Source organism: Oncorhynchus kisutch, linkage group LG9 (assembly GCF_002021735.2).
Source record: "Oncorhynchus kisutch isolate 150728-3 linkage group LG9, Okis_V2, whole genome shotgun sequence".
Taxonomy (NCBI): domain Eukaryota; kingdom Metazoa; phylum Chordata; class Actinopteri; order Salmoniformes; family Salmonidae; genus Oncorhynchus; species Oncorhynchus kisutch.
Window position 1 is genome coordinate 17665827 of NC_034182.2, and position 22067 is coordinate 17687893.

A 22067-nucleotide genomic window follows, 5' to 3' on the forward strand; every position below is an offset into this window, starting at 1 on the left:
AATCTAACCTAGCTAATTTCCCGAAACAGATACAATTATGTTTTTCTATAGAGGTTGCTTTTCCACATTAATACCCTAACATTGTTCCACATAATGGAAACAGTGCTCAAATTCACTGGTGTTACATAAACATTCAAACCAGGAATCAATAACCATCAGAATCCATTATCACAATGTTTTACGATTCAGACATCCAGTCTCCCTTTCTCATAGCCTAATACAGTCCAAATAAACACCACAAATCTATGATGCACACCTAGCGAATCAGCTGCTAGTTTTTAACATCTTTCCTGACGACTCACAAACTACTTTTAAAAATGTATTTGGAAATTTTATCAACTTCTGAAAAGTGACTCAAAACAATAATGCACGCATTTTCCTTCTAAAAGACAAACAATTTTCTCCGTTACCCCTAGTCACAACAATTTCCGTGGCGACAAAAGTGCCTTGCGAGTGATGTCATCAACAAGCGCTCAACCCAATCCGTAATGACTTTCAATGAATTGTAAATCATTGTTGTTCGATAAACCAAACCTAATTTATCACATCTGTTCAAATCTTGAATTATAATTTACAACCCCAACCAATGTCTAAATTCGCTAATTTTATAAAAACATTTCGATGGGCCTAAATCGTAATTGTCTCTTCGTTATTATTTAGAATTAATTTTGATTTAAGTAACTGTGTAAGGGTTTTCCTGTGGTGAAGGAGAAACGGACCAAAATGCAGCGTGGTGGTTATTCATGTTCGTTAATAAAGGAACTAGACATGAAATAACTAACAAAACAATAAATGTGCGAAAACCTAAACAGTCCTATCTGGTTCAAACACAGAGACAGGAACAATCACCCACAAACACAGTGAAACCCAGGCTACCTAAGTATGATTCCCAATCAGAGACAACTAATGACACCTGCCTCTGATTGAGAACCATACAAGGCCGAAACAAAGAAATACCCACAACCTAGAAAAACAAACATAGACTGCCCACCTAACTCATGCCCTGACCATACTAAATAAATACAAAACAAAGGAAATAAAGGTCAGAACGTGACAGTACACCCCCCCAAAGGTGCGGACTCCGGCCGTCAAGGAAACCTTGACCTATAGGGGAGGGTCTGGGTGGGCGTCTGTCCGCGGTGGCGGCTCTGGCGCGGGACGCGGACCCCACTTCACCATTGTCTTAGTCCGCCTCATTGTCCGCCTCCGTGGCTCTCTAACCATGGCAACCCATCTCAATGACCCCACTGGACAGAGGGGCAGCTCGGGACAGAGGGGCAGCTCGGGACAGAGGGGCTGCCACCGGAGGGCTGGTGCGTGGAGGTGGTGACAGATAGACCAGACCGTGCAGGCGCACTGGAGCTCTTGAGCACCGAGCCTGCCCAACCTTACCCGGTTGAATGGTCCCAGTCGCCCTGCCAGTGCGGCGAGGTGGAATAGCCCGCACTGGGCTATGCAGGCGAACCGGGGACACCGTGCGCAAGGCTGGTGCCATGTAAGCCGGCCCAAGGAGACGCACTGGAAACCTGCTGCGTAGAGCTGGCTTCATGGCACTTGGCTCACTGCTCACTCTAGCACGGCTGATACGCGGAGCTGGTATGTACCGCACCGGGCTATGCACCCGCACTGGGGACACCGTGCGCTTCACAGCATAACACGGTGCCTGTCCGGTCTCTCTAGCCCCCCGGTAAGCACAGGAAGTTGGCGCAGGTCTCCTACCTGGCTTCGCCACACTTCCTGTGTGCCTCCCCCAAGACATTTTTGGGGCTGACTCTCGGGCTTCCATCCGCGTCGCCGTGCTGCCTCCTCATACCAGCGCCTCGCTGCTTTCTCCACCTCCAGTTCTTCTTTGGGGCGGCGATATTCTCCAGGCTGAGCCCAGGGTCATTCTCCGTCCAATTCGTCCTCCCATGTCCATTCCTCTCGCTGCTCCTGCTGCCGTTTCTCCTGCTGCACCTTGGGGCGGCGACACTCCCCTGGCTTTGCCCAGGGTCCTCTCCCGTCGAGGATTTCTTCCCAAGTCCAGAAGTCCTTATTACGCTGCTCCTGCTGCTGCCCGTTACCACGCAGCTTGTTCCTGTTGTGGTGGGTGATTCTGTAAGGGTTTTCCTGTGGTGAAGGAGAAGCGGACCAAAATGCAGCATGGTGGTTATTCATGTTCTTTAATAAAGGAACTAGACATGAAATAACTAGCAAAACAATAAATGTGCGAAAACCTAAACAGTCCTATCTGGTGCAAACACAGAGACAGGTACAATCACCCACAAACACACAGTGAAACAGGCTACCTAAGTATGCTTCTCAATCAGAGACAACTAATGACACCTGCCTCTGATTGAAAACCATACTAGGCCGAAACATAGAAATACCCGAAACCTAGAAAAACAAACATAAACTGCCCACCCAACTCACGCCCTGACCATACTAAATAAATACAAAACAAAGGAAATAAAGGTCAGAACGTGACAAACTGTCTCGTCTTTGACTTAGTATTTTAATTACGACTCTATTCCCAATACGTTATTCACTTGTCTAATTAAAACTCCTAATAATCCATATGTGAGTGTACCCCTTTAAGATATTTTGTCTCTGGGAACAGGGAAATCCCCTTAACCCAAACTTTTACTACAACAACGAAACCTAATAATTATGATAATCCCTTCACATCATTCGTTTTAAATCCCTCAATGTTTCATGTAACTCATTCAGTCTATCTTCAAATTGTCGTCCCAAAATATTTTATACACAGCCATACACTCAAACCACTGTGATAAACGTGCACTGTCCCTTTAAGATAAGACATTTACTTGTTCCCCGTAATGAAAACAGATAGTGTTTTTAGAATATGTTAACTTCTTGTTCGAATTCACTGGCGTTACCTAACGAGTTCAGGTAACGAGTTCAAACATGTGCAGTTAATACAGGTAATGAGTGGAGAACAGGAGGGAGTCTTAAAGAAAAACTAAGAGCTCGGTGAGAACCGCAATTCTTACTGGTTGGTAGGTGATCAAATACAAATGTCATGCAATAAAATGCAAATTAATTACTTAAAAATCAGTGTGATTTTCTGGATTTTTGTTTTAGGTTCCATCTCTCACAGTTGAAGTGTACCTAAAATTACAGACAACTACATGCTTTCTAAGTAGGAAAACCTGCAAAATCAGCAGTGTATCAAATACTTGTTCTCTCCACTGTATATTGTCCCAGTGTCCAATATTTGATTAAGTTTTGGGCAGCACGAGTCTCTCGGTAACAAAGGGATTTTTACCTTCCCTAGTACTACAGGGCAAGAGAGAGAAAGTTTACAAATGGCTGTCATAAAACCATGCCAACTCCCCCCTAACTCCTCTCTGGCTCTGTCAGCCATGTGCCGAGCTGATCTGGCACCTTTGATCCTCACCAAGGAGAGAGAGAGTCGTGACAGAGGCCACTGTGTTCTTAGGGATCTTCAATGCTGCAGAAATGTTTTGGTACACTTCCACAGATCTGTGCCGACACAATCCTGTCTCGGAGCTCTATGGACAATTACTTCGACCTCATGGCTTGGTTTTTGCTCTGACATGCACTGTCAACTGTGGGACCTTCATGTAGACAGATATGTGCCTTTCCAAATCATGTCCAATCATTTGAATATACTACAGGTTGACTCCATTCAAGTTTTATAAACATCTCAAGCATGATCAATGGAAACAAGATGCAGCCAAGCTCAATTTCGAGTCTCATAGCAAAGAATCGTAATACTTATCTAAATAAGGTATCTGATTAAATTTTTTTATACATTTGCAAACATTTCTAAAAACCTGTTTTTACTTTGTCATTATGCCTGAGTAGTTTTTTTTCCTCATCAATTTTAGAATAAGGCTCTAATGTAACAATGTGGATAAAGTCAACGGGTCTGAATATTTTCCGAATGCACTGTACATTCCCCCTGGGACATTCTGTATAGGTGGGGGTAATGTACAGGCGCCGCTCATAAGAATATTTTGGGGCATGGTCCAAAATGTGTTGTATATGTGCCAACCACTAGTGGAAGTGAAGAACCAGTCAAAGCGTTTTTATCATTATGTTGTTGAGGGTTGAGCACCTAATTTGTCCAATCCCTGTTATACAATAATTTGTAAGTACTTGTGACAATCAAAGCTGCACTGTTAAATCTTAGAGCTCCCCCTCTACTTTTTTCAATTTCCGCCTGTAGACATTCCCAAATCTAACTGCCTGTAGCTCAGGCACAGAACCAAGGATATGCATATTCTTGGTACCATTTGAAAGAAAACACGCTGAAGTGTGTGTAAATGTAAATTGAATGTCGGAGAATATAACACAATAGATCTGGTTTAGATAATACAATGAAAAAAACATATGTTTTTTATTTTTATTGTTGGTTCATCATTTTTAAAATGAACAAGATAAAACAAACATTCAGATAGGATGATGGGGACTATTCAGTGAAAAGCATAAGAGGGCAACAGTAGTTGTGCAAAGTTTCAGAATGATAACTTTCAAAATGAGTGTGCTACATGACATTTATCATGAAGTCACCCAGGTGTCCCACACAAGTAGCCCAAATGTACACAAGTAGCCCAAATGTACCCAAGTGGGTACATTTGGGCTACTGAATGGAATAACTATATACAAAATACCAAAATGGTATTCTAACACCCCCCCCCCATAAAATGGAGAAAAAACATGAAAAAATATATATATTTACAAAATAACACTTTCAATATTTGGAAGACACTCAGTCCTCTACACAATATTGTGCTGCTGATGCCAGGTGCCATAGCACATCCATGCCTGCAGAAATACATTTGGGGAGATGAAAACCACTTGTGGCAGGAGCTGGATGATCCAGCTTCAGTGGGGGATGGACACCTTGGCACTGGGGGCTCCCATTCGGAGTCAGTGTCACTGTGAAAGAAAATGTTCAGTTAGAATAGTTTCACACATGAGCCCTGTATCAAAAGGTATAATAAACATATATATATAGAGAGAGTACAGGGAACATAAGGTTGAATATATTATTATAGACCTGCTAGATCTACTGTCTCATTTATATTATGACATTTCAGCTAGATCTACTCTCTCTATTATATTATGACAGACCAGCTGTATCTAATGTCTGCATTTCACTTTGGCCATTGTTGTGGGCCTGCCCTCCCCTTAACTGCCTTAAATAGGCTATTTCATTTCGCAAATAATATTTTATATCATTAATTTCAAACAACGGCATTAGCATGAGAAGAACTTACCAGTCCAAAATGATGTCCTCTCCGTTTAAAAAATATTCCTCCATTTGGGAATCGCTAAATGAATCGTCCTCAATACATTTCTTCTAAAATTGTGTGTACATCTGTATATCTAGACTTAGATTTAGCTTTCCCCGCCATACTGATTGATATATATACAGCTGAATATGCGCTTTTACCAAAACAATGCTGTGCACAACGTGCGTGGCTCCTTCCAGTATGAATCGTCAATGGCGAATGAACCTCTTTACGCCGGAGTTTACTACATGGGTTGGTCTTCCAACACATAAACATTACATATTGCCGTTTACCTCAGCTCATTTTTTTATTTATTTTTATTTTTATTTCACCTTTATTTAACCAGGTAGGCTAGTTGAGAACAAGTTCTCATTTGCAACTGCGACCTGGCCAAGATAAAGCATAGCAGTGTGAGCATACAACAAAGAGTTACACATGGAGTAAACAATTAACAAGTCAATAACACAGTAGAAAACGAAGGGGGGGTCTATATACAATGTGTGCAAAAGGCATGAGGAGGTAGGCAAATAATTACAATTTTGCAGATTAACACTGGAGTGATAAAAGATCAGATGGTCATGTACAGGTAGGTCATTGGCTACCTACCCAGCTAGATTTCAAGACGATCAGTGGTCATTGGGTTAAAATACAGTCAATCAACAAAACAGCGGGCAAATCATTGGTGCACAATGATGTCATTATTTGTTGTCTTCAAATCGGTTTCTTTCAGTCAAAACGTCCCGCGAAATGACCCATCAGGTTTGGTTGTGTTACAATCAAACCAGTTGATTGCAATGAAACCAAACATGACTGGAAAGGTCACGTTCTGTGTGTGTATTTACCTCGAATGTGTTGTCGAAAATGGAATGAGATGGAATTCACAACACAAGCGGTTCACAAAATGCTTCGTGTTAGGCTATAAAAATGGATTTTATCAAACAAAAAAACATTAATTGTGTAACAATGAGCATTGGGATTGCAAACAGAGGAAGATCGTCAAAGGTAAACAATACAATTCTTTTGCAGTTTGTGATTTTGTTACGCCTGTGCTGGTTGAAATAGTTGTTTTTTATGGGGCTCTATCCTCAGATAATCGCATCGTATTCTTTTGCAGTAAATCCTTTTATAAAGCTGACAACGCAGTTGGATTAGCAAGATTCTAGGCTTTCGAAACATGTGAGACACTTGTATTTTCATGTATGTTTAATATGACTATTTATGTAGTGATCACCATATGTTGTCGAATTTCATCCCGCTATCGGGTTCGGTGCGCAGAGTGGTTGAGGTTCCTTTGCATTTTCCAGTAGTTCAAATCAAACTTTATTTGTCACATGCACCGAATACAACAGCTTTAGATCTTACCGTGAAATGTTTACTTACAAGCCCTTGTTTTAAACCTTTATTTAACTAGGGAAGTCAGTTAAAGAACAAATTCTTATTTACAATGACGGCCTACCCCGGCCAAACCCAGACGACACTGGTCCAGTTCTGCACTGCCCTATGGGACTCCCAATCAAGGTCGGATGTGATACAGCCTGGATTCGAACAAGGGACTGTAGTGACGCCTCTTTTTTATTTCACCTTTATTTAAGGTCTAATTTCAACTGCGACCTGGCCAAGATAAAGCAAAGTAGTGTGACAAAAACAACAACACAGAGTTACACATGGGATAAACAAACGTACAGTCAATAACACAATATAAAAATATGTATACAGTGTGTGCAAATGAAGTAAAAAGGTAAGGCAATGAATAGGCCATAGTGGCGAAGTAATTGCAATGTCAATTTCTCATGGCTCAGAGTGGAAAAGATTGATGTCATCACTACTTGTTTTTGTAAGAAGTGTTGACAAGCTGAATGTACCGAGCTGTCTGTTTAACCCTTGTGTGGTGTTCATGTTGTTGTTATTCACCCAATGTTCGCGGATCTGATGGACCCACAACATTATTAGGGTTTTAAAACAATACAGCCATAACAATTATTTAAAAATACTTATGTTGACTCATGTCAATTACAAGCAATATAGACAGCATAGATGGGGCCGCAGGTATGTAGCCTAGTGGTTAGAGCATTGGGCCAGTAACTGAAAGGATGGTGGATCAAATCCCTGAGCTGGGAAGGTAAAAATCTCTAGTTCTGCCCCTGAACCAGGCTATCATTGTAAATCGTTGTAAATAAGAATTCTTTCTGGATAAATATTTATTTTTAAATGGTTAATATTTGCCATTTACCTCTGCTAGATCACATTTATCAATAAAGGGCTATTTGTTTTTTTGATAATGTGATTTCTTTGTAAACACAAAATCAATTATAATCAAGACATGTGTGGAATAAATCATATTCATCTTGAACAAATATAAATGAAACACAGTTTTCATCACTATTGATGTTTATTTCTTTGAAATGAACAAATTGAAGGACAAATTTTACATACAGTATTTTATGAAAATGATAAATGAGCCCCATTGTGCACACATTAAGGCCGGTCTACATACCACGAGGGACAGAGTTTTACTGTGTGTGTTGCAAATATATTTCCTGCACTTGATGCATGTGTACTGTGGCTTCCTGTCCTTCTTGGGTCCACACACATCGCAACACTTCTTCTTGTTGCAGACACACATGCAACAACATCCCTCATATGCAACAACATCCCCCTTAGTTCCGGTATTGGAGTTGTTGGTTCTGTGGGACGGGCGGATGGGGCACAAGCATCCTCCTCACGATGGCTGCAGAAGCTGGGGCCCTTGGGATATGTTGCCTCATCTGGATTTGAGGTCCTACCAATGTCTTGTCCAGCAGCTCGAGAAAGAGCCATCTCCTCTGTAGGTTCCCTCTGTTTCAATCTGGGTTCAATGCCATCCATATGACAAACGTGTTGTATACCGAGATGTCCAAGATATTGAAGAATATCACAAGTGGCCTGCATATTGTTCTTCTTTTGCAGCTGTTTCCAGTCACCAGCTTGTCTAAATTGTCCACCCCTCCTTTTGTGGCATTGTAATCCATTATGATTTCAGTTTTTTTATGTTCCTGGCCACATATTCTTCCATCCCTATTCAGCGTACTCGTGAGTACCACATTTTTGCCTTTCTTTGGCACATAGGACGTGTCGGCCATGAACACAAACTTTGAGGAATTGACAGGCCTGTTCCGTGTATTCAACAGCTGAAGTGAGAGCTCTGGCTTGTTTTTTTTTGTACTGTTCTTACAATTGTCAGCTTCCTCTTGAGGTGCTCCTGTCCCAGCTTGTGCGAAGTAAAAACAAAAGTTACTGCATTTGATGTTGTGGCCACGGAGTCCCTGTGTCACGTCCAGGACAACCCGCATCCCTTGTTTCTTCTCAGGGGCTCCTCTGTCAGACTTCCCCTTATACACTTGCAAGTTCCACCCATATGATTAAATAGCAGTGGGAGCCCAGATCTTGATTCCATATTTTGCTGATTTAGACGGTATGTACTGCCTGAAGGGGCCAGCGGTCCCTAAATGGCATAAGCTGCTCATCAAAAGTAACGTTGGGCCCAGGTTTGTAAAATAGGGGAAGGCGGTCCACCCACTGGTCCCACATTGACCTGACTGCAGCTAGCTTGTCTCTCTGCCGCCGAGCTAGTGTGCTGTCTTGGTTATGGAAGAGTATAATCCTGGAAATAATGTGGAAGTTTTCCAGAGAAATTATTGCACATAAAAGTTCTCTACCAGTTTCCGCATCCCACAGGGATCTGAAAACACCAGCAAGGGTAAGAACACAAAAGTATGCATGTAAATGAGTCTCCTTCCATCTATCTTCAAAAACACAACTTCCCTCCAGAAGTCCAGAAAGATTTCTGGATGGTGTCTGGGATGAACAGTTCAAAAGAAGACTATGTCCTGCACATGAGTAACCGCCATCGGTGTCGGCCCTGGGTTGCATCCTTATCACATTGGCAGTCATTCTTTGGACAAGAAGACCATTCAATTTCACAATTTTTTGACATCCATATTTCTCATTCTGCAGGCTGCTGATGAGCTGGTAGCTGACTGGCTGGTCCTGGTTTTGGCTGAGGGTCAATCTCATCCTCTTCTTCCAACTCACTGTCCAACTCTAAATTGACAGAGACATGATCCTCATATTCTGAAAATTCTTCATCTTCCAAAGTGGAAGATGCTCCTCCTCGCTCTGCAAAAACATTTCTAAGGCTCTCTGAGCAGAGATAATTTTTTACCATACTCATTGATTGTGGTAAGGAGTCACACATGCAAAGATATTTAGGGGAAGGCGGTCCACCCACTTGTCCTACATTGTCTGAAGTTTACATACACCTTAGCCAAATACATTTAAACTCTGTTTTTCACCATTCCTGACATTTAAATCCTAATAAATATTCCCTGTTTTAGGTCAGTTAGGATCACCACTTTTTTTAAGAACGTGAAATGTCAGAATAATAGTAGAGAGGACGATTTATTTCATTCATCACATTCCCAGTGGGTCAGAAGTTTACATACACTAAATTAGTCTTTGGTAGCATTGCCTTTAAATTGTTTAAGTTGTGTTTAAACTTTTTGGGTAGCCTTCTTACAAGCTTCCCATTTTGGCCCATTCCTCCTGACAGAACAGCTGTAACTGAGTCAGGTTTGTTGGCCTCTTTGCTCGCACACATTTTTTTTTCAGTTCTGCTCACACATTTTCTATGGGATTGAGGTCGGGGCTTTGTGATGGTCACTCCAATACCTTGACTTTTTTGGCCTTAAGCCATTTTGCCACAAGTTTGGAAGTATACTTGTGTCATTGTCCATTTGGAAGACCCATCTGCGACCAAGCTTTAACTTCCTGACTGATGTCTTGAGATTTTGCTACAAAATATCCACGTTTTTTCTACCTCATGATGCCATATATTTTGTGAAGTGCACCAATCCCAACCTGCAACAAAGCACCCCCACAACGTGATGCTGCCACCTCCGTGCTTCACAGTTGGGATGGTGTTCTTCAGCTTGCAAGCGTCCCCCTTTTTACTCCAAACATAACGATGGTCATTATGGCCGAACGGTTCTATTTTTGTTTCATCAGACCAGAGGACACTTCTCCAAAAAGTACGATCTTTGTCCAAGTTGCAAACCATAGTCTGGCTTTTTTATGGCGGTTTTGGAGCAGTGGCATCTTCCTTGCTGAGCGGCTTTTTAAGTTATGGCGATATAGGACTCGTTTTACTGTGGAAATAGATACTTTTGTACCTGTTTCCTCCAGCATCTTCACAAGGACCTTTGCTGTTGTTCTGGGATTGATTTGCACTTTTTGCACCAAAGTATGTTCATCTCTAGGAGACAGAACACAACTCCTTCCTGAGTGGTATGACGGCTGTGTGGTCCCATGGTGTTTATACTTGCGTACTATTGTTTGTACAGATGAACGTGGTACCTTCAGGCGTTTGGAAATTGCTCCCAATGATGAACCAGACTTGTGGAGGTCTACAATTTTTCTATGAGGTCTTGGATGATTTCTTTTGATTTTCCCATGATGTCAAGCAAAGAGGCACTGAGTTTGAAGGTAGGCACACTTCCAAATGACTCAAATTATGCAAATTTGTCTATCGGAAGCTTCTAAAGCCATGACATAATTTTCTGGAATTTTCAAAACTGTTTAAAGGCACGGTCAATTTAGTGTGTGTGAACTTCTGACACACTGGAATTTTGATACAGTGAATTCATTATAAGTTAAATAATCTGTCTGTACAACAATTGTTGGAAAAATGTCTTGTGTAAAGTAGATGTCCTAACTGACTTGCCAGAACTATAGTTTGTTAACAATACATTTGTTAACAATACAAACTTCTGACTTCAACTGTATGTGTTGTGTCCCTCCCCCAATTTGCACCTGGCTGGGGTAGAGTGTGGGAAAATAGAACTTTTTACAATGTATGGAAATAATATATTGTAATAACATTGTGCAGGTTCCCGCAAGACATTGTGTAGTTTCAAACACTACAAAGGATGCGGGACACAGACAGGTTCTTGGTGCTATGTTGAATCAGCATTCCCAGGGGGGAGGAAAACAGAGTGAAGACACAGTAAACCTTTTTGTTTCATTTTTACTTGTTTTCACACACACTTTTGTTACCCTTGGGTCCAGTGGACCTGAAGACCACATACGTAATATATATGTTTAGGGTGGTGCAAAGTGTGAACTCAATGCAAATGTGTTATTTTACATGTTCTTCACAGAAAATTAGCCTCGGCCAATGAGTCTCACGTTGAAAAAAGTATTCATTGTATCATTTTAAAACATTGAAAACATTGAAAATGGGTCCCACAGACCCGGAAATTACACAAGGAATAAACTGCGAGCACACAGCTCGGACACCCATGCATACCCAACAAGACATGACACCAGAGGTCTCTTCACAATCCCCCAAGTCCAGAACAGACTATGGGAGGCGCACGGCACTACATAGTAACATGACTACATGGAACTATATTCCACATCAGCTAACTGATGCAAGTGCAAGAAATACATAAAAAATATATATACTGGCAAAAATACACCATATGGAGCAAATGGGACTGTGAAGAGACATACACAAAGGTGCAGACACACACATATGCACACGCACTCTACACACACGTACATTGTAATATTGTTGTGTAGTGGTATCATACATTTTGTTTTGTGTAATTTATTTATTTATTTTATTTATTTCACCTTTATTTAACCAGGTAGGCAAGTTGAGAACAAGTTCTCATTTACAATTGCGACCTGGCCAAGATAAGGCAAAGCAGTTCGACACATACAACGACACAGAGTTACACATGGAGTAAAACAAACATACAGTCAATAATACAGTATAAACAAGTCTATATACGATGTGAGCAAATGAGGTGAGATAAGGGAGGCAAAGGCAAAAAAAGGTCATGGTGGTGGCAAAGTAAATACAATATAGCAAGTAAAACACTGGAATGGTAGATTTGCAATGGAAGAATGTGCAAAGTAGAAATAAAAATAATGGGGTGCAAAGGAGCAAAATAAATAAATAAATAAAATACAGTAGGGAAAGAGGTAGTTGTTTGGGCTAAATTATAGGTGGGCTATTGATAGAGGAAATTATGGTTGAAATGACTAATTATGCCAGGGGTGTCTGCAAGATGTTCGGTGAACAATGTTGCACGTATATTCCTAATAACACCAGTCCAGATGGTAGTATATCTAAGGCCCTTAATGGGCTTGATGCACTATCTGCTGAGATGAGGACCATGGCGGGGGTGGAGGAGTCTGGACTGTTCTCTTGGTTGGGAGCCAGGTTTGGTAAGTACACTGGTATGGTGTTTACTGGATTTCTGACCCTAATTCTTGTATTTTTGTTATTGATGTGTTGTGCTGCTTGCATCATACAGGGTTTTAAGAAGTCTGTTACAGATGTGGTGAAGGCTTCAGGCATGATGCCTTTGCTTGATGCTCCAGTTGGAGATGCTGATACTGAAGCATGCTTTCAGGGGAGGATGAGACTGACTGAGGATGACCCATGTATGTTTGTTCTCCCCGTTGTGAAGGGTGGCATGGTGCCCACCTGGTGCAGGATAGGAGTAGCTGAGAGGACCAGATGGTTTATAACAATGCTTTGCTCTGCTTTACTCTGTTTTCCATGACCAAAGTTTATTCCACACTTTGCAACACATATTAAATTCATGTTATTGTCAGATAGAATACTGAGGGTCCCCGAAGGAGAGGGCTTGTTAGTGTAGGAAGGATTTTTAATATGGTTAGCATTTATTAGATTTTGTTTGATTATTATACGTTTTTAAATAGTATTACATTTAACAGGAATATAGGACATCTGTGATGATTTAAGATTATTGTTAGGATTAAGATTAAGATTAAGATTAAGTTTAATTAACCTATATAAGGTCTTTAGAAATTGCCACCATAGACATGTTTTTCTAAAAGAAAATCCATGAGTTTAGATAAAGCCAAACAGTGAGACATGTAGTTCAAATTTGGAAACATGAGAAACAGAGCTACAGACAGATAGGGGAAAAGGCAGACAGAAGAGCCCTCCCCCGCACTGCAGAGACCTTGAAGGTTGGAGAGCAGAGAGAAGTTTTAGAAGGGGAGCCAGGACGAGCAAAGATAACATAATGTGTAGATAACAGTTACTGAGTGGAGACAAAAGCGAGAATTGGACATGTGGAAAATGAAAGGGGCGCTCCTAAATGATAATGTCAGAACAGAAGGATAATATACTAAATCTTACCTAAGTCATTATTTAAGAATAAGGCAAGGTTGTTACCTGGGCAGAGCCAGGTAACAAAGGGGGGATGGGTAAATAGTGTTCTAGAATAGGAGCTGACCTACGGGATAATTAACTAATAAAAACATTTTTTTTAGCTAATAAACAGAATAAATGAGAAACTGTTTGTTAACCAAACCTGTATGTCCAAGATTTTATGCACTACAGGTGAACTACAGGTGAAGTCACTCAATCCAGTCCCATAGGCTTGTTGGGGGGACCATACCAAGGTGACAGCTAGCTGAAAGAGCTACCCGGATTCATATCGCACTGCGGGAGGGTAAGGCACATTAACACTGTCGAACAATAACAGAGTTCGAGAGGAGAACTGGAATTAACAGAATTCTGGGGGCCATCTCTCGAATGAAGAATACCTTACCTGTCCTTTCCTCACTGTTCTTGTTCATAGAAGTGAAAATGTGTCTGACTCTTGCTAATGATGTGTTTTCTGGAAGAGGGTGGGGCTTTATAGGTGAGCTGTCCATCCTAAACTGTATGGTTGGAGATCTTATTCCTACAACATGAACCCGAGAAGGCTAGAGGGTAATATTGACATAATTAAACGAGAAATTAGTATTAACCAAGCATAAGAGATCACTTGATCTGGATAAACAGGAAGTGAGAGTAGGATAGGGAGGGATGTCTCAGTGGAGTTCTATGTAAACCAAGTGGTGTCTGACTCCTTGGCAGTTCAGGACTAAGAGTAGCTATGATGGAAGACATATATGCACGTCTCTGTAGTTCATGGAAACAAGTTATAGCTCACAGCATGTGAGAAGGCTACATACATCTACATACCCAGCATGGAAGGAGAAAGTAAGGGTTTCAGTTGATAACCTAGTGCATTCCAGGTAGGATAAGTTAGAGCAGCTGGTTGCTCTATAGACAGCTGAATACAAGCATTGTCCCTGACAAAGCAGATACTGACGGTGGAGTTGTCCAGAGCCAAGAGCTGGTGTGGATAGTTCAGAAATGGAATTATTCACCTAAGGGAACAGCCTGTATAGTAAAGCTATTCATGAAAGCAGGAAAGCCAGATAACAACAGTTGTGTGGATTTGCACTATTTATATCCACATGTTCCTCTGAAATCTAGGCTTCCACCCTTCACAGTGACAAGAGGAGATTGATACTGTCTGGCCCTGATGGGGTGATGAGTGATTTGGCTGACTGGTTGAGATCTGGGGATTTCAGTAAGATAAGGAGGCTCAGGGCTCACATCTGTTGAATGTGTGGGAGAATGACATGATGGCCGAGTATTACTGGCTAATTGAACAGAGGTATGTGTACTGGTACATTTTGAGAATGCCTTTTACACTCATTGTGTTGACTAAACGGGAGAAGATAAGTACTCCGACTGGGTCTTTTGATGATAGGGTTTGTATTAATAACATTGTGGATCCAAGGGTGGCAGATGAGATCAAAGCTACAAATTAGATCCTGGCAGGATTAGAGACAAGTATTTTTTGGTGGTCCTCTCTCAATGAGAATGTGGATTGGATCGATTATATCTATTAAAAATCCACAGCGCTTCACCAATTATTTTAGAGATGAAATGAATGACTTGACAGAATAGAATAGTCTTGGATGTTTTCTGGCTGAAGAGGGTGGGGGAGTATAGGTAATTTGACCCTGGGATATACAGTTAGAATGGATCAGTGACCAAGGCCTTGTCTGGTTTACACATCCTAGTTCACGGGTTGGCAGAAACTCTGGGGTGGATACTTCTCTGACTGATTGGGTTTTGATAATACGTTTGGAAAATGGAAAAATGTTATGATCACTGTGGGCTACATTCACCTGTGTGACTGTTTTAGTTTTAGGGGAGCGGTTGTCTAATCCCCTGTGTATGAGGCCTTATTTCCAGGACTCTGGAGTAATCTATGACAATAGATGGTGCGGTGTGGAACTATTCCAGGTTCTGACCCGTGGAGGACTGAATGCCTGACTACAGGACAAGTGGACAAATCTGGATCTGTCATTTGTGGGGAATTTATGTTTGATGAGAATAGTGTTGAGATGAAGGGGAATTAGATTGTAATTTGTTTCAATGATTAAACTGTTTTTTTAATAAAGATAGTAACGAAAATCCTGAAAGAAGAGTTATGATTCTGATGTAGGTTTAAAAACAGTTGGAGTTAATGTTAGATTTGATCAATGGTGGGTGAAGAGTCGGATAAACATTTATAATAATGTTGGTTATGTGTCTATTCATATGATAATCTGATATACCTTTATAATAAGGTTAGTATGAGTAGGTTAATATTTGAATTTTTTATGACAATGTAAACTAGATGTAGATTTGAATGTATAATATTTGATCAAAGGGAGGATTGATAGAGGAAATTATGGTTGAAATTACTAATTATGTATACATTCCAATCAGAACTGACTAGTCCAAATGCTATAATGTACTGTACATGTGAAGTTTCTCTCTTGCTCCCTTTCCCAATTCGTATATAATGTAGTCAGGAGTTTAGTAACAATGGAGGTCTGTTCCTTAGTTCATTCATTGTACAATCTCCAGGTGTCAGGAACAGCCGATCTCCAGACTGTCTAAGAACGCTGATTTATGCTGACTGACCTTGACTTCGTGCTGATAACGCGAAGGCTTGAGAGCTAGAGGGCCCCTCTACTTGTGAAATAGATAGAACTTTTAGAAAACGCTGACGTCATTTTCAGTTTATAACCTGTGGAAATGTGTATGTGGAGAGTACTCTCTTGAATTAAACGCTGTTTACCTGGCTTTTAAGACTGGTCTCAATCTACTTCATGCATAATTAATGAATTTACAACTCATTAATGAATAGAGAGAGTGCGAATTTGATTTTGGCTACAAAATACATAGGAATTTAGAATTCCTCTATCAGCTATGTACAGGTGCAGTAATCTGTGAGCTGCTCTGACAGTTGGTGCTTAAAGCTAGTGAGGGAGATAAGTGTTTCCAGTTTCAGAGATTTTTGTAGTTTGTTCCAGTCATAGGCAGCAGAGAACTGGAAGGAGAGGCGGCCAAAGAAATAATTGGTTTTGGGGGTGACTAGAGAGATAAACCTGCTGGAGCGTGTGCTACAGGTGGGAGATGCTATGGTGACCAGCGAGCTGAGATAAGGGGGGACTTTACCTAGCAGGGTCTTGTAGATGACATGGAGCCAGTGGGTTTGGCGACGAGTATAAAGCGAGGGCCAGCCAACGAGAGCGTACAGGTCGCAATGGTGGGTAGTATATGGGGCTTTGGTGACAAAACAGATTGCACTGTGATAGACTGCATCCAATTTGTTGAGTAGGTTGTTGGAGGCTATTTTGTAAATGACATCGCCAAAGTCGAGGATTGGTAGGATGGTCAGTTTTACAAGGGTATGTTTGGCAGCATGAGTGAAGGATGCTTTGTTGCGAAATAGGAAGCCAATTCTAGATTTAACTTTGGATTGGAGATGTTTGATATGGGTCTGGAAGGAGAGTTTACAGTCTAACCAGACACCTAAGTATTTGTAGTTGTCCACGTAAGTCAGAGCCGTCCAGAGTAGTGATGTTGGACAGGCGGGCAGGTGCAAGTAGCGATTGTTGAAGAGCATGCCTTTAGTTCTTCTTGTATTTAAGAGCAATTGGAGGCCACGGAAGGAGAGTTGTATGGCATTGAAGCTTGCCTGGAGGGTTGTTAACACAGTGTCCAAAGAAGGGCCAGAAGTATACAGAATGGTGTCGTCTGCGTAGAGGTGGATCAGAGACTCACCAGCAGCAAGAGCGACCTCATTGATGTATACAGAGAAGAGAGTCGGTCCATATATTGAACCCTGTGGCACCCCCATAGAGATTGCCAGAGGTCCGGACAGCAGACCCTCCGATTTGACACACTGAACACTATCAGAGAAGTAGTTGGTGAACCAGGCGAGACAATCATTTGAGAAACCAAGGCTGTCGAGTCTGCCGATGAGGATGTGGTGATTGACAGAGTCGAAAGCCTTGGCCAGATCAATGAATACAGCTGCACAGTAATGTTTCCTATCGATGGCGGTTAAGATATCGTTTAGGACCTTGAGCGTGGCTGAGGTGCACCCATGACCAGCTCTGAAACCAGATTGCATAGCAGAGAAGGTATGGTGAGATTCGAAATGGTCGGTAATTTGTTTGTTGACTTGGCTTTCGAAGACCTTAGAAAGGCATGGTAGGATAGATATAGGTCTGTAGCAGTTTGGGTCAAGAGTGTGTCCCCCTTTGAAGAGGGGGATGACCGCAGCTGCTTTCCAATCTTTGGGAATCTCAGACGACAGACGTAATGTAGTGCCATAATGTGTTTGGAACCAAGGAAGAGTAGCTGCTGCATTGGGAGCAGCTAATAGCTTACTAATAGCTCTGAAAGTTCCTATCAAGCAAGTGCCTGTATCATGATGTGTAATTTCTACTGTAACACCATATTTACGTGTGGAGCATAATGTATTCTGTGTATATCCCTTCATGACCGCAGACACGTGATGCAATGATTTCATACCCTTTATGGCGTTATACTCAATTGTGCTTATGTAGCTACATATTTTCATGAGTCCTGTAAAACAATGCTAATGGCATCAAAAAAGTATTGTCTTGTGTTGTATACTTTGAAGCTGCCCTGGTCATGGCTAGAATTGTCAGTATAATTGCATACTGGAACTATATTTGATTTGTATGTGAACTTTATGTCCAATAACATAAACCTGTGTTCAGTAATCATCTCACTTTTTAGCTGGCAGGGAACTATGTGGCCATTGAGGACAGCAGTGTCCATCAGATGGAAAAATATCTTCTTATACGACTTGGGTGGTTTTCCGAGTGCAAGGCTGCCTTATCCACTGCCACCATATTGTGATTTATAGTTAATCACACAGTCTGGTTTGATCTTTCTCCCTCCCATCATGTGATCCAATCTTTCCTGTCACTCTTTCTTCTCCTGTAGCTACAAGGCATAGCAATTGGTCTTCTCGCCCAGTGCAGCTCTTCCAGTGCAGCTCTCTACAAATGCACATGCTCTTACAAAGATTGTAGAACTCCGTGTTCAAAGAGCTGCTGAACCTTTGACAACATAACCATCTACCACTTAAACTGGTACAATATTTCGACTGATGGTTGGCACAAATACTCAAAATTCTGGAACTTGTTGTTTACCATACTTTCACTGCAACCAGTAGTCTGTAGTGTACTGTAAAATTACAGGAACTTTTTAACAGTGTAGCATTTCATGTCATGGTGGAGAGGGAAAGAACAGTATATTTCTGCACAACCATCACAGCAGTAAAGAACTGTCACCCCTGACAAAGAACAATTCAATACCTTTTTTTGTGTACTCACCCCTGACCTCTAACCTCTGTCATATGTGCCCTCACCAGGTGTGCTGAGCTTGCCGGACAATCTGACCCTGCACCGGAACCAGCAGGGCTCTGGGAAGGGTGGCAAGGGCAATGCCAACAATCAGGCCGAACTCCGCAACCTGGAACAGTCCCTACTAGCTACTCGTGTGGGAAGCATCACAGAGCTCAGTAAGTGTGATTTTACTACCATTGCAGTAGACTACCATTAATCAAGACCTTTGTCGTTCCTCTCCCTCTCTCTAATGGGAGGGATCCATAACTCCACGACATACCCTTTCCGGGAACTAATTTATTACAGCTGTTCCAACACCTGGTTATGAGTCGTGTGGTGGGCGTTTAATGCAAGGGTCACAGGCTTGACGGTGTTTACCGTTGACTTGAAAGGCTGAACCCCACCTCTAACCTCTGACCCTTTGTCTTCTCTCTGTCGTATTTCAAATAGATATATTCTGAACAAAAATATAAATGCAACTTGTAAAGTGTTGGTCCAATGTTTCATAGGCTGAAATAAAAGATGCAGAAATTTTCCATACACACAAAAGCTTATTTCTCTCAAATGTTGTGCCGAAATGTGTTTACATAACTGTTAGTTAGCATTTCTCCTTTGTCAACACAATTCATCCACCTGACAGTTGTGGCATACTAAGAAGCTGATTGAACAGCATGCTCATTACACAGGTGCACCTAGTGCAGGGGACAATAAAAAGCCACTACACAAAATTCTGCCACATATCTCAAGTTGAGGGAGCGTGCAATTGGCATGGTGACTGCAGGAATGTCCACCAGAGCTGTTGCCAGAGAATTTAAAGTTAATTTCTCTACCATAAGCCGCCTCCAACGTCATTTTAGAAAAGTTGGTAGTACATCCATCACAACTGCAGACCACGTGTAACCACGCCAGCCCAGGACCTCCACATCCGGCATCTTAACCTGCGCCATCGTCTCAGACCAGTCACCCAGACAGCTGATGAAACTGAGGAGTATTTATGTCTGTAACAATGCCCTTTTATGGGGAAAAACTAATTCTGACTTGCAGGTCACGGCTCCCCAGTGGGTTGGCCTGGCTCGCCAGTGGTTGAGCCTATGCCCTCCTAGGTCCATCCATGGCTGCGCCCCTGCCCAGTCATGTGAAATTGATAGATTCGGGCCTATTTCATTTATTTCAATTGACTTTTTTCCTTATATGAACTAACTCAATACATTTGTGGAAATTGTTGCATGTTGCATTTATATTTTTGTTCAGTATAGATAACTATTGACAATTGGGGTATGTTTTGGACATGTTTATGTGTATAGGAACATGTTTTGGGCATATTTATAGTGTATAGAAGAATACTATGTTCATTGATGAGAACGAAAAAATATAATTTTGCTTTTCAACCCAACTCTCCAAGGCTATACACATACAGGGTCAGCCGTAGGGTCAGCAGCAGTGCAGCACCCCCGGAGCAGTTAAGTGCCTTGCTCAAAGCAATTTTGGATACTGATGCCAGAAACTAATCAGATTTCTCACATCAGATCTGTGTGTGTTGGGGGTCAAATATTATCCAATAAAAGCAGAGTGCCTAAAATGATCTGTAGTTAATAATGTCGACATTGTCTTATTGAAAGTCATGGGTTCTATAATTAAACAAGCCCAACATGTAAGACCCATAACGAATGAACAGGAAGGAAGGAGAATTTTTACACTAAATTATGTCTGAATTTGTCACAGTTACTATTTAAATGGTTTAAATGCATTTAAATAATGTGGCTTATTACCATTCTGAGTGGCCAATCCTAATTAACATGTTGAGTCTTACAGTACATTGCTAGATCAAATCCCAGAGCTGACAAGGTAGAAATCTGTTGTTCTGTCCCTGAACAAGGCAGTTAACCTACTGTTCCTAGGCCGTTATTGTAAATAAGAATTTGTTCTTAACTGGCTTGCCTAGTTAAATAGAGGTAAAACAGTGGCTGATACATACATCTTCTGCACTCCTAAAAGATAACAGAAACAGAAAGTGAAAACAAACTCCACTAAGGGCACTGAAAATGTTAGAGGGAATGATTAGCAACTCTTTTGTACTGAAGTATACAGACCCATTATTCTAAAATGCATCACCAATGACCTCCTCAATATGCTTTACACCTTTGTGAAGTTTCGATATGTTGGGAGAAATACTTACTGCTCTACATTTTTTGGATGTCTGGAAGTATATTTCCATTAGGTACTGTACATTCATGAAATGTATTTGATGGTTTGAATTTCACAGTTTCTGTATGTGTTAGCATGATTAGAAGTACAAAACTCATATTTCTTTATCCTATTCCTGGAGGATTACAGTCCAAGTTCACTGCAGTATTGGAGTATAAGCAATTAAAATGACTAGCGTTGTTTTGAGCCAGCATTTCACCAGATGTCAGGAGTTGTGTGGGTGTGTGAATTAGCAATGTTATTGTGAGTAGGTGTGTGACTGAGAAAGCACTTGAATGAGGGAGTATGTGAAGGCTTTAGCAAGGGAGTGTGTGAGCATTTTTGTATTATAAGGGAATCACGTGCCATAGAAAATGATAGTATCTTATTGTGTTGTAGAGTGAATGTGATGTTAGGAGTCAAGCAAAAGGTGGACCAGACAATATTTTATATATACAGTAGTAACTCTTGACAGATTAACGTATGTCAGCCCTGCTGCTGAATCTGAGTGGATGAATGTAAATTATTATTTTGATATATCATGATTTCGTGGAAGGGATAATTGAAGTGGGTCAGGGAAAGTTCTCTAGTGGTGCATATTAAATGTTGCCAACTTGCAAAATAGTTGCATTGAAAACATTGTCAGAAAACTCCATATTTTCATTCAGTGTATTGCATTCATTTTGGCTTTGGCAGAGACTTTGAGAGGGGTGGTAGTTGTCTGCTGATTTTGTTCAGTACATATTACACCTCGACCCCCAGAAAGCGAATTGAGTAGCTGGCCAGAGCACACAAGATTTGATTTGATTCTGAGATTAACCAGGGAAAATGCAGCGTGGCAAATTCAAATAAATTTATATAAAAATCACATTTTCATTAAATCACACATGTAAGATACTCAATTAAAGCTACACTCGTTGTGAATACAGCCAACATGTCAGATTTTAAAAAAGCTTTTCGGTGAAAGCACAAGAAGCTATTATCTGATGATAGCACAACAGTAAACAAAGAGGGTAGGATATTTCAACCCCCCAG

The 22067-nt window shown here is 41.1% G+C and overlaps 1 protein-coding gene across 1 annotated transcript in view; it reads left to right on the forward strand.

Moving 5' to 3' along the window:
- LOC109896834 (ankyrin repeat and BTB/POZ domain-containing protein BTBD11-A) overlaps nt 1-22067 on the forward strand; it is a 221837-nt gene that overhangs the window by 89631 nt on the left and 110139 nt on the right. The window contains exon 2 of the mRNA XM_020491219.2: nt 18875-19024. Coding sequence (XP_020346808.1) covers nt 18875-19024 — 150 coding nt within the window. The remainder of the gene's footprint in view (nt 1-18874; nt 19025-22067) is intronic.